At 55.5% G+C, this 12,161-nt stretch overlaps 3 protein-coding genes across 8 annotated transcripts in view; all 3 read left to right on the top strand.

Annotated features, from left to right (window-relative positions):
• Positions 1 to 3,052, top strand: part of SEC11A (SEC11 homolog A, signal peptidase complex subunit) — a 49,366-nt gene extending 46,314 nt beyond the window's left edge. For both annotated transcript variants that reach the window (XM_029950743.1, XM_029950742.1), the window contains one exon: positions 2,740 to 3,052. In XM_029950743.1, coding sequence (XP_029806603.1) covers positions 2,740 to 3,004 — 265 coding nt within the window. In that variant the 3' untranslated portion in view covers positions 3,005 to 3,052. The remainder of the gene's footprint in view (positions 1 to 2,739) is intronic.
• An 869-nt stretch (positions 3,053 to 3,921) lies between these two features.
• NMB (neuromedin B) lies at positions 3,922 to 6,900 on the top strand. 2 transcript variants are annotated; one of them, XM_029951547.1, is made up of 3 exons: positions 3,922 to 4,136; positions 4,756 to 4,928; positions 6,620 to 6,900. In XM_029951547.1, the coding sequence occupies exons 1-3, from the start codon at positions 3,980 to 3,982 to the stop codon at positions 6,671 to 6,673; spliced, it is 384 nt and encodes a 127-aa protein (XP_029807407.1). In that variant the 5' UTR covers positions 3,922 to 3,979; the 3' UTR covers positions 6,674 to 6,900. The 2 variants fall into 2 exon arrangements, with proteins under 2 accessions (XP_029807407.1, XP_029807408.1); XM_029951548.1 differs by having other exon boundaries at positions 6,615 to 6,900.
• Positions 6,901 to 7,752: 852 nt separating this feature from the next.
• WDR73 (WD repeat domain 73) overlaps positions 7,753 to 12,161 on the top strand; it is a 29,893-nt gene continuing 25,484 nt past the window's right edge. For all 4 annotated transcript variants that reach the window (XR_003912999.1, XR_003913000.1, XR_003912998.1 and 1 more), the window contains exons 1-5: positions 7,753 to 7,867; positions 8,414 to 8,481; positions 8,781 to 8,869; positions 10,801 to 10,889; positions 11,470 to 11,534. Coding sequence is in view for 1 of the 4 variants with exons in the window: in XM_029950847.1 (XP_029806707.1) it covers positions 7,827 to 7,867; positions 8,414 to 8,481; positions 8,781 to 8,869; positions 10,801 to 10,889; positions 11,470 to 11,534 (352 nt within the window). In the remaining 3 variants the exon portion in view is untranslated. The remainder of the gene's footprint in view (positions 7,868 to 8,413; positions 8,482 to 8,780; positions 8,870 to 10,800; positions 10,890 to 11,469; positions 11,535 to 12,161) is intronic.

The raw sequence follows: 12,161 nt of genomic DNA, 5'->3' as shown, positions 1-12,161 counted from the left end.
CTTAAGTCCAGGAGTCTAGTTAAAAGAGTCTGTACTCTGGATTTGTATCAGGCAAGCAAGTCAGTCAGTGGCAGGAGACTTGATCAAAGTGGTCAGCCTGACAACTTATTTGAGCAAAAAAAGAGAAAATGCTCTAGAACTGGTTTCTTGGAATGGGTCAAAGTTGAGGTCCATGTGCTGGCCTTTTAGTCCACCCGACAGCTCGCCGTGTAACAGGCACTTTGCTGTCTGCGGTGTCAACAGAGTCCTCGCGGCTCCCCAGGGGCCCCTCTCTCCCCCGTCGTGGGCTTCCACGTGAAGCAGGCTTTGCTCTTCCCAGGACCCAGCTACTAAGACCGGGCACTGAAGAGTCCACCCTGTGCTCTGCTAAGTGCTTTTGAATTTATGACAGATTTTTGTTTTCTCTCATGTAGTCTTCAAAATAAACTCCATTTTACAAAAGAGAATCCAGAAGTTACGAGACCTGCGTGTTGCTGATCTCGTGTCACGGTATCAGGGTCATCACCCTGTCCTTGTACCTCTGTAATACCTAATGAGACCTCTCACTTAGAATGGGCCCCACAACTGCAGGGCGCTCGGGAATTCTTTAGGGGCGCTAGGCTGTCCTTCGCGGCCCGCTCAGATGAGCAGATGGGCTAGAAACCGTGAGGGTCTCAGCGGATCTCCAGGCGGCTAAACCTCTCTGGACTTTAAGGAGTATCTCTTTCAGTTACTGAGTGTCCCCTGAAATACATGACCGCCCCCCCCCCCAGTACTGACGAGTGCTGGCGCTGGGGCCGCTCACTTTCTCGGGTTTTCGGGACGGCCCTGGGCAGCAGCTGCTCTGCCTGCTTAGCCGTCGTTGGGATCGTCCTCACTTTCTCGTCAGATGGAGGTATTTCTCTTTTTCTGAATATTGCCTTAACCCATTCTGTGTTTTGGCAGTTCCGGTGTATGAAGTATTTCCTGACTAATGCTGGCTGTTCTGATTTCCTAGCTAATCCTTCTGTGCTCTCTCGGACTCTGAGAAATCGATTCCTCTGGCCTGATCCACTCTCCTCCTCTCTTAAGGACTCTGCTGTCTTCCGGGTCGTACAGGGCTGAAGAGCAGGACCCGGGAGAGCGCAGGATGGCCCGCGCAGGCGCGGATCTGTGCTCAAGGGTTTGCCTCCAGCGATCCCACAGCGTCCTTTTCTGAGCAGCTCTGCGTTTGCTGTCCTTCCTTTTCACCGGTTTCGCGTGTGTCTGATTTAAGTTTCTGCTTTTCGCTTCCTCTGTTGTCCTCTGGACCTTTCATGTGCGTGAAGTCCATTCTGGGTTTTTTTCCCCATTTATTTAGTTTCTGTGCAACTAACTCGCTTTATCCTTGCGTTAACCCATCTATAAAACGGGCGTAATACCAGCCTTGGCTACGTCAAAATAGTGTTGGTGATCAAAGGAGCGTGCATGTAAGTACTTCTGGAAAACAACAACAAAAAAGATTCAGTTGTGGAAAGTTGTTACTTATATTTGATCCTAATTTAGTGAGATCTAGATCCTCTATTTCAAGCCATCTTTGATTAAAAACCACGGTGCAGTTTAAATGTTTTGTCTAACAGGACTTGCTGTGTATCTTTCACCCCTTAACCACTTGGACTGTCTTGGGAATCTTCTCTGCGGTCTCTGTGGCTGTCCTTGAACGTGGTAGAAACCTGGCGAGGGCCAAGTGTGAGCACCGAGGAGCTTCTCCGTGAGCCTCCGTATGATTGTCTCTCGGTCATCCCAGTGGGATGGGAGCCCCGAGACTTCCCTTGCCGTCACAGTAGACTCGGGGGACAGGCAGCAGGCACTTGAGGTCCTCGTCCTAAACTCAGAGCCTAGCACACTCCCTGGGGCGTCGAGCTCGGAAGTGCTGTCTGGGGCAGGCCACCTCTCTGCTGTGCCTACTGCTGCCCGTTCCTGGGACAGGGTTTTATGGCCGGCGGGGGAGCTGTCACCCTGCCGCTTTCTCCAGGGTCCTCAGAGCCCCTTCTGGCCATGCTAGCCTGACAGGTCAGGTGATCCCACCCGGGCACCTGGGGACAGTCCTGGTGCTGCAGGGGGAGCTGTGAACCGATGCCGTTCACAGCTCCCCCTGCTGTGAGGAGGCTTGAGTATAAATGAACCGCTCAGAGCAGGACCCGCGGTCCCAGGGTCACCTGCAGAAGCGAAGGCAAACCCTGAATTCAGCGCCTGCTCCCTTTCTCTCCTGAGAAATCGAAACCAACTTTTAGATGCTTACACTTTGATGGTAAAATGGGAGTGGGTGTGGTTTAGGGAAACAGCATCTGCCCCGCATGACTTTGGGGGCCTGATGGAGTGATCCAAGCAGACCCGAAGTGTGATTGTGGTGTGACGTCTGGGCAAGTGACTCAACCGCTGAGCCTGTTTCCAGTCATAAAATGAGAGATAAACCTACCAAATAAGGTTCCTTCAAGCATTTAAGCAAAGCACTCAGTACCCGCTCGTGTTGTGTTCCCACTGATGTCTCCATCTCGGGCCAGAGCGGGAGGGGTGCGCAGAGGGAATGGTTATGATGGAAGGGATAGGAGCTAAATCTGTGCACCACAGCTGAGCAGTGACAAGAATGCAGAGAGGTGTAAATGCCAGGCTGGGGGTGAGAAGCAAGGAGACTGCGGGGGGGAAAAGCCAGGGCCAGAAATGGAGTGGCCCTGCCCTGCATGCCCTGCTCCTGGGAGCTCGGCGTGACCACCGGCCTGTCCTGTACACTTGCCCGTGTAGGCTGGAGGTCCGCAGAGCGCGCAGCCCATGCTGCGCTGGACGATGTGAGAGCAGTAATACGAAGGACCATCACCGAGCAGCACTGGGCGGTCGGTTCTGCCACAGCCACGCAGTGCAGGGAAGAGCCCCAAATCGCGGCGTGGTCTGCTCCCCACACTCCCTCATCATTCACTCCTGGTGCTCCATTTCTCCAGTGAGATGGCAAACTCCCTTGGCAGCAGGGAATTACCCTCTGTCTCCCCTCCTGTGCCCAGCTCGCTCCTGAACATTGGTGTCTAGTAAACCTTTAAGCAAAAATAAATATTTTTGTGGAGCACAGTGTCTTGCTCATTAAGTGATGCCGCTGACCCCAGAGTTCCTCCCCAGACAGGTGTGGACTTGAGAGGAGGGTGCTGGGTATGAGCGGCCGTCCGCGGGACTGCTGCCTCCTGCCACAACGTGACTGGGCTAAAAAAATAAATAAATAAAAATAAAATTATTAAAAACGGGACGACATGGTTATTACTATTTTACGGCTGAAGAAAGTGAGGTTCAACCAGGTCACATGGTTTGTGTATGAACTCCTGGTCTGGTGCTTTTTCCACTTCCCTGACCCAGAGATCCGCCTCCTGCCGAAGCGATAGGCTGGTCTCCCCAAAATAGAACATCCAAACCTGTCGGGGGGGGGGTGCTCACTATCCCCCGATCCCTCGTTCTGCATTGCCCACCCGAGCACCTGCTGTGGTTTCCGCATCACCTTGGGCGTGCTGGTGGTGAGAGGGCCGAGAGCAGGGTGCCCGTAGGTCATATCCCTTAAGAGGAAAGGGCTGGCAGGCATTTTATGGTGTGCCTAGTGCCCGGCACCTTGCTGGGCACTGCACCGCCAGTGTCCTCGCCCCCACTTCTACCCTGTAAGTGAGAGACTTCTGGGCCAAGTAACCGTTACTCGTGGGCCGAAAGCCAGTGGGAGCGGCAGGGAGGCGGCCGGGGAACCGGCTTCGCCCTCCGCGGAGGCTCCTCCGCCCGAAGAGAGTGGGCTTGGGCGCCCGCCCTGCAGAAGTGGTACCCAGGCGAAGGCAGAAGCGCCAGGGCGCGGCCTCTGGGGTCTTGCGGGGGCGGGGCGGCCGCGAGCGCGCCAGGGGCGGTCTCCTCGGGCAGGCTCCGCCCCCCCAGGGGCGCGGGTTTAAAAGGAGGTAAGGCGGGCTCCCGACTCCAGCGGCTGCCAGGCGCGCCGGGGCGGAGGCTCGGCGAGGGCACAGCCATGACCCTGCGGGCTGGGGGCGCTCGGCTGCTCGGCGGCCTCCTGCTCTTCGCTCTGCTCGCTTCGGGAGCCGCGCCGCTCAGCTGGGATGCCCCGGAGGCCCGCAGCCGGGCGAGCAAGATCCGAGTGCACCCGCGGGGCAACCTCTGGGCCACCGGTAAGTCTTTGAGACCCGCGCAAGCGCCCCAAACCTTGCTCTGATCCCATTTCCCTTGTCAGGCCGTTCCTTGGCCATGGATACTGGTGTCCGTGCCGGTGAGGATCCTGGAACCCGTCTTAATTTAATAGATGGAAAACTTGAGACCCAGACAGTTCAGGGGCTTGGCTGAGATCACTCAGCCAGTTAAAGCAGAGCTAGCTGGGGCTGGGTCCTAGATCTGCCTGCCAGCCGGTGCCCCTGGCCTTAGACTAGAGTCTACTGAATCCTCTTTCTGACCTCTCGTGTGTCTTCTCTGACCCTGCGCCTTCCAGACACCTCTTCCTTCTCCACTTTCCTCCTTGCCCTCTCCTGGCCCTGGTAAGCAGGCAGCACAGCTGACACAGGGACACCCACCCTCCTTCCCGCTGTACCGTCCTCTCCTGTTCAGGAAAAGCCGAGGTACAGGCTTTGCTACCAGCCAGGGGTGTTTTGGCGCCTTGGTGAGGAGGAAGAGAAGAAAGGTTGCCCTCGGGTCTTCCTGCCAAGAGAACTGAAAGTTGGGAGAGATGGGGAACTTTCTCACCGGCATAGGATCCTTGCTCCCCGACTTCCTTGTGCCTTGGCACCCCCTTTCTAGGTCACTTCATGGGCAAGAAGAGTCTGGAAACCCTCAGCCCATTCCTCTTGGGGACAGCTCCCCACATCTCCCTGAGGGACCAGAGACGGCAGCTGAGTCACGATCTGCCTAGGATCCTCCTGCTAAAGAAAGTTCTGGGCGTGAGCCTCAGTGGCCCAGCACCTCACCCCCAGGTGAGCCAGGCTCCCACCCCCAGGCCCAGGAGAGGCCCAGCCAGGGCTGCCCCTGGCTCCAGCTTAGGGTGTGACTGCCCCCCAAGATGTGATGGGCCCCAAAAAGCTCTCCCGGTGATCCAGAGCTCAAAGAGTGAAGACTTCAAAGAAAGGAAGCTGACCTTCCCAGTAGTTCCCCTCACTGAGTCCCCGGTCTAAAGTCACAGCCTAGGATTAGTTAGCCAGCCTCTTGCAGCAGGACCTTTCCCCTGCTCCCCAGGCCTGCCGCACCCCAGCTGTCCACGTTTGCTGTGCCTCGGGGGTGCTTACACGGCTACAGTTGGGACCTGAGGCCCAGAGAGAAGACTCAGCATCCAGAGTCCAGACCTTGTTCACCTCCACCAGTGCTCTTCCCAGTCACTCATCTGCCTCAGTGGCCCTCAGTGCAGGGTTTCTCAACCTCAAGACTCCTGACATCCTGGCCTGGATACTTTGTTGTGGGGGCTGTCCTGCACATTGTAGGAAATTTGGTGGTATCCCTTGTCTCTACTCACTGGAGCACCCTCCCCCTGCCCCACTTGTGACAACAGAAAAACAGGCCTCCAGACACTGCTGGAGGCCTTCTTGTGAGGGCTCAGGGGAGGGAACCAAATTACCCTTGGTCATAAACCACTGACCTATGAGGTCCAAGGCCGCAAAGCCAGAGCCAAGCCTGCTTTAGTCTCTGGCCTGGTAGAAGCGCAGCTCTTCCGTTCCCTGCTCCTGAGGGGGCCCCCACCCCACACGACCTTCCCGCCACTTTGTACTGTGGGCAGAAGGCAGTGTAATGTGGTAGAATGTGGGTTCTGGGGACAGCGTGCTAGGCTCCTAACCTAACTAGTAGCTGTGTGGCCATAAAAATATCATGTAACACCTCTAAGCCTGACTTCCCTCATTTATAAAATGGGAATAATAGTGCCCATCTCGTATTAAACGAGACCATTTGTGTCACGTGCTCAACATGATGCCTGGCACATAGCACTTCGTAAACAGGAGTCCTCGGGCTCCCTGGCAGCACCTGCTAGACTCACCTTCCCCCTGGCAGCACCTGCTACAGACTCACCTTCCTATCCCCCACTGTGCCCAGCATATGGTGCATACTTTTTCAAGGAGGTGGGGGGGGCATTCCCTAGAGAAGGTCCCACTCCAGCCCCTGTCAGCATCCCTGGCCCTCTTCATGCACAGAAGAACCACCAGCCCCTAGGGACCTCAAATGTAAGGGCTGGGAGCTTGGGCTGGCTGAGTCTGAAGGGACATGATGTCACCTCTGGGACTGTTGGCCTTGAAGGCCTAAAGCATGGAGACCAACTGGCGAGTCTCCGAGGAAGCAGTACCTAGCTCTGGGGGATGGGACTTCACAAGTGAGGTCTGGGGAAGAGCTGAGGGCAGGGGATGGAAAACACTGACACTGGCCAGGGCCAGGCATGCACATGGACTTCATGATCTCCTTGACTGTCATGACCACTCTGAGGTTGGTGATGTCATTCTGAGAAAACCGCTGCCCCAACTCCTCCCAGGCTCTTCTGGGAGAAAGGTGCTAGGGGGAGGCTGCCTAAGCTGAGCCTGCCCCTGTCTGCCTCTGTGGATGCCTAGCACTTAGGCATGGCAGGATGCCCCTGTCATTTCCCCCCTCTGCCCAGATCAGTTCTTCTGTGTGTTCCCCTTCAGTACAGGAGGCTGCTGCCGCAAACGGTGCAGAAGTGACACCACTAAGGAGGAAGATATGACGACAATGAAGCTTCTTAGATCACGCCCACCCAGGGGAGGAGCTGAACAGGACCCCAGCAGTGACCTCATCTGGACCTAAAACCTGGGCCTAAACCTCTCTTACTCCATTAGTGTGATTTCTGGTTGTGTCGCCAGGAATATTGCCAATCAGATACAAATTATGACCCTGCTGTATTCCTTGCTTCCCTGTTGAAATTGTGAATAAAACCCAGCCTTTTAGGAAGAATGTCTGGTCCTCTCCTTTCAGCCAAGTTTGAGGGCATGGGAGGGAAAGGGGGCTGGAGGACTGGAGGACAGGATGTTCAGTAAGATGGAGCTGGCTCCAAAAGCCAAAAAACTTCCCGACACCAGCCTACTCAGGACTCCCAAGTGAGTCGCCCATTCTGCAAGCAGGTACTCAGCGCCTGTTCTACTTGCCAGGACCGGCGCCAGGTACTGGGTTCTTACTCACCTCTGCCACCTGCTGGCACAGGCAAGGCTTAGGTTTCCTCACTTGTAAACAGGAGCTGCCTACACTACAAGATGGGGTTTTGCTTACTGCATTTCATTTCATCCCCACGCCAAGTTTTGAGGGGAGTGCCCAGAGCCTGCAAGGAAGAGAGCCTAGCTAGGATCCAGCCCTCGCTGTCTGCTTACTCTCTTCTCTGGCCTTGGGTAGGGTTGCCAGAGTTGCCAAATAAAAATAGAGAGCACCCAGTTAAATCCTTATTTTATACAAACAATGAATAATTTTTTCGTATGAGATATCCTAAAGATTACATGGACACACCTATACAAAAAAAAAAAAAGTTTATCTAAAATTCGAATTTAACCGGGCATCCTCTATTTTATCTAGCCTTGACTCTGCTCTGCAAATATCCTGTCGTAAAACGAGAGGCAATTGGGTCCCTGAGGCCCCGCCCGATACTGACATCCTGGGAACCCCGGATTTTACGTCATTTTCCCCGGAGGTTTTGCCGGGGAGAATCCCGGACGCGGCCAGTCAAAGGCAATGAACGCGGGCGGCAGCGAAGAGCTACTTCTCGGCCCCGCCCCGCTGGCGTGAGCCAGGCCCCCAGGCCAAACCGACCGCGCCCACTTCTCGCGAGAGGGCCGCGCCTGCCCCGGGAAAGTTCTCAGAGGCGGAAGTGGGGTCGCGGAAGCGGCGTTGCCATGGAGTCCGCGGAGGACTGGCTGGTGGAATCCTTGCGCTTGTAAATCCTGTGGGCCTGGGACGTGGGACCCGGGCGTGCCGCTGGCCGCGCGGGCGGACAGGCGCGGGGTGGAGCGCGGGAGGAACCCCGGTGTGGGCGGGGCCACCCCGGCCATGGGGCGGGGCCGACACCGACACCCAGGACTCCGCCTGGAAGTCGGCTCCCGCGTCCGGGGAGCGGCGCCAGCCTGTGTGCGCCTTTGTGTGGGGGTACACTGTTTGCGCAGTGCTCGTGGAGAATAATCACACGAGCGACCAATTATTTTGCGCAGCCTGAGTATAACTCTGGACAGATTATCTGTCTCATTGGTTCGTCATATCAACCTTGGGAAGCAAGTCTGGGTTCTCTGGGAATCCCATTTTACAGATGAGGACCGAGGCTAGGGATATTGTGACTGGCCTGGTCCCAGTCACACGGGGGTTAAAATGTGCAACAAGACCTGCTCCCAGGTCTGCCTCCCTCCGGAGTCTGGGCCCCCTACCCACCGGGCCGGGCCGCCATCGCAGAGTGCTGTGCCCCGTGTGACATTGTGCCTTTATCGCGCAGGTACCAAGATTTCCATGCATTCGACCTTTCGGGAGCCACACGAGTCCTAGAATGGATTGGTGACAAAGGTGATATGCCCTTGCCTGGCCCTGGAGGAGATGGAATCTTCCTTCTCAGGCTGGGACTCTAATGCTCAGCCCAGAGGGGCCCAACCCACTCTTCTTGGGCTTGGAGCAATGTTGACGCTCTGTCAGCACGTATATTCCTCTTATTAAGGTCTAAGCCCCTTCCATTCCCCAGTACGAGGTAGCATACTAATGGTGGAAGAATTTATCTTTGCTTTAGGGGATTTTGTGGCATTTCTAGACCCCAGCCATGGCCCAGAATCTTCCTAGCAGTTTGTCACAGCTCCTGTTCCTTTTTCCAGGAGTCTGTGTCGCTGGCTATGAAAGCCTGAAGAAAAATGAGATTCTTCATCTGACATTACCTCTCAGACTTTCTGTCAAAGAAAACCAGGTAACTAGAAATATAAATGCTGAGCATTTGTGTCTGTTTTTCTTTGTTTAGTAAACCTTTAGGGAGTTCCTATTGTCTCCTAGGCATGGCCCAGGGTACTAGGAAGAGAGAGGGACAAGCACTGGCCCTCCCCTTCTGGGCCAATAGAGGGAGACACGTATGCACAGAGATGAGTGTGCACAATGTCTGAGTTTTACGAGGGCTCCCAGAGGAAGAGGGCAGTTTTACTTTATCAAAAATAGATCCAGGAGCGCCTGGGTGGCTCAGTCGGTTGAGCGTCCGACTTCGGCTCGGGTCACGATCCCCGAGTTCGTGGATTCGGGCCCCACGTCAGGCTCTGCACTGACAGCATGGAGCCTGCTTCAAATTCTGTCTCCCACTCTCCCTCCCTGCCCCTCCCCTGCTCACGCTCTCAAAAATAAACATTTAAAAAAATAATTTTTATTTTTTTAAATAGATCTACAGAGCCATCAGGGTATCGAGGGTGGCGGAAGCCCTTAGAATGGTCAGGATCACCCAGGATGACTGTGTAGTGTTTAAGGAATAAAAGCAGAAGATGTCCACAGATAAAACTCTAGGGAATGCATGTAAGGAATGGTAGGGTGAGGGTCAGAAAAGGGCAGTGTTTCAGAAGCCACGAGAAGAGAACACGGGCTGAAGAAACGAGGTGGTGTCTCCCCAGCGTTGCTATAAGATCACTCCGAGTCCTCTCCTAGGGCAGCCTGGCCTTGTTTCCCTGCCAGAAACTTCCTGCCTAGTGCTCTTGATGTCCCCGATCCTGACCCCCAGCACTCAAGCTTGAGCCAGGAGCTCGCTCACCTCTGCTGAGCCTTGCTGAGAGACCTTATTTACCTCCTACCTCACCCCTGGCTCTCCCCCTTTCCCTCTGCTTCCTGTTGCTCACGTGGAGATAGTGGAGATAGTGGAGATGGTGGCTGAGATCCTGAACTTTAGTTAGACAGACTTGGGTGCAGATTCACAACATAATCCCTGTGTGACCTTAGCAAAGTTGCCTCAGTGCCCTGTGACCTAGTTTTGTAATTTTTCGAATAGGGGTGATGACAGTACCTACGTGACAGGGGGGTTGTAAGAATTCAATGGGATAATGTAGGAAAAGCGCTAAACACAGTGCCTGACCAGTGAACAATGGATAATTGGTGGCTGTTTTATTGTTAGAAGAACCAGGGCACCTGGGTGGTTCTGGTGGTTAAGTGCCCGACTTTGGCTCAGGGCATGATCTCACAGCTCGTGGGTTCAAGCCCCGAGTTGGGGGGGTCAGCGCAAAGCCTGCTTGGGATTCTCTCTCCCCGTCTCTCTCTCTCAAGATAAATAAACTTAAAAAAGAAAAAGAACCCACCTGACTTCCAGTGGGAAGTAGGGGAGGGACTTGGGATGGGGTTTTTTATGTTTTTATTTTTGAGAGACACACACAGCACGAGCAGAGGAGGGTCAGAAAAAGAGAGGGAGATACAGAATCCAAAGACAGGTTCCAGGCTCTGAGCTAGCTGTCAGCACAGAGCCTGACGCAGGGCTTGAACACACGAACTGTGAGATCATGATCTGAGCCGAAGTCGGACACTCAACCCCCTGAGCCCCCCAGGCGCCCCTCCAGCTGTCTTCAACAGAGTTGTTCAGCTTGTGACTCCTCTAGGAAGGCCTGGAGTGTAACACCGGCGCTGTGGTGAAGGGGCCTGTGCAAGCTTAGGAGGAGGGTTTTGGATGTGCGAGAAAGGAGGGAAGCCGTGTAGGCGGCCGGGACGGACATTTAGAAGCAGCAGCGCACTGCGGCCCTGCACGGAGAGACCTCTGTTGCCTGCTGAGGGGCTTCCACAGCTTCCTGCCAGGCCGGGATCTGGTCTCTCACCCAGAGGTCGTCTGCAGGGTCCCTGGGACAGCAGGCTCCCTGACTGGCCGCCCCCTTTGCATTTCAGGGCTTATTCCCAGAGCGAGATTTCAAGGTTTGCCACGGAGGATTTTCAGACACGCCTGTCTTTGATCTGAAGCACGTGCCAGACACCAGGTACGGTCAGCTCTGTGACCCAGCCCTTCCCTTCGGGAGGGAGTGGCTAGAAACGTCACGGGCATCCTGCCCTTTGATTGCTACTTCTGCCCCTACCCGCTTAACACACAGGTGCACACACTTCCAGATTCAGAATATTAAAAAAAAAGGTCGTTCCAGTAGCTTCTTTTCCCTCACTGACCTCGGAACAAATGTACCTTACAGAGCTCGGAAGCTGTTCTGGGCAGTATAGGCCGGGAGGGTGCCCGTGGTTTGTCACAGAGCAGGTGCTGGGTAGTGGGGACTCAGAGCCCCAGTCGGCAGGGGTGGAGAGTCTGGGTCAGGGCTGTGTGTTCTGGCCCCACGCTGGTGTCCCCTCGGGATACCTCAGGCCGTGTGGAAGCCTGGGCTCGATCCCGTGACTCTGTGAGCTCTGGGGCTGCCCCTCATCTGTTACATGGGGGTGACGTCTTGATGACTCCTTCCTGCAGGAGGTTTTCCCGGCGTGGGCAATGCAGGGAGCCCAAGCTCAGGGGGAGGGGGAGGGAGGCTGGGGAGCCCCCCACTGTCTGGACTGATACCTCCTATCTGTTTCGAATAGAGTACTGGTAACCAGTGGTCTCCCTGGTCGTAACCTGCGTGTGTGGCAGGTCCCAGAGGACAGTGGTGAGTGAACTTGATGCGGTGGGGGCAGGGCCGTAAGAAAGCCTGACACTCATACACCCTGCCCCCAATCTAAGCCAATTACGAAGAGTCTCAGGGGTGCCGGGGGGCGGGGGTGGGGAGGCCCGGCCGGTTGAGTGTCCGACTTCGGCTCAGGTCATGATCTCACCGTGCCGGGCCCACTTTGGATCTTCTGTCCCCCTCTCGCTGCCCCTCCCCTGCTTGCACTCTGTCAAAAATAAACATTAAAAAAAAAAATTCTCGGAGCCAGATGGGAATTAAAATGCCGTATCTACTTCGAGGGCAAAGACGAATCAGCCACCACAGCCTGGCATACAGCTCCCCAGTGGGGCTTGCTATGACTCGCTTCAGGGACTGAGTTCCCCGTCATGAGCAGGGCACCTAGTGAACTTGGCGCCTCAACCCCAGGCAGCACAAGGGCAGGGCTAGGGCGGCTCAGGTGAGCTCACCTGCTGGGCTGGGAGGTGACGGCGGGGGGCGCGGAGGTCCCTTCTCTCCTTGTGCATGCTGGTCTCAGGCATGGGGACAAAGGAGGGAGCAAGAGCCCGGGCTGACCCGTGTCCCGCTTGGCAAGGTCAGTCTGCTCCTGAACCAGGAGCAGGAGAAGGA

This window comes from Suricata suricatta, chromosome 9 (assembly GCF_006229205.1).
Source record: "Suricata suricatta isolate VVHF042 chromosome 9, meerkat_22Aug2017_6uvM2_HiC, whole genome shotgun sequence".
In the NCBI taxonomy this organism is placed as follows: domain Eukaryota; kingdom Metazoa; phylum Chordata; class Mammalia; order Carnivora; family Herpestidae; genus Suricata; species Suricata suricatta.
The sequence above is the reverse complement of the archived record's forward strand: the minus strand, read 5'-3'. Positions and strand labels throughout refer to the sequence as shown.

Coding starts and splice junctions, on each gene's coding strand:
- NMB (XM_029951547.1), top strand. CDS start 3,980: ATGACCCTGCGGGCTGGGGGCGCTCGGCTGCTCGGCGGCCTCCTGCTC. Junction 4,137..4,755: donor GGGCAACCTCTGGGCCACCG/GTAAGTCTTTGA, acceptor CCCCCTTTCTAG/GTCACTTCATGGGCAAGAAG. Junction 4,929..6,619: donor GCCCAGCACCTCACCCCCAG/GTGAGCCAGGCT, acceptor CCTTCAGTACAG/GAGGCTGCTGCCGCAAACGG.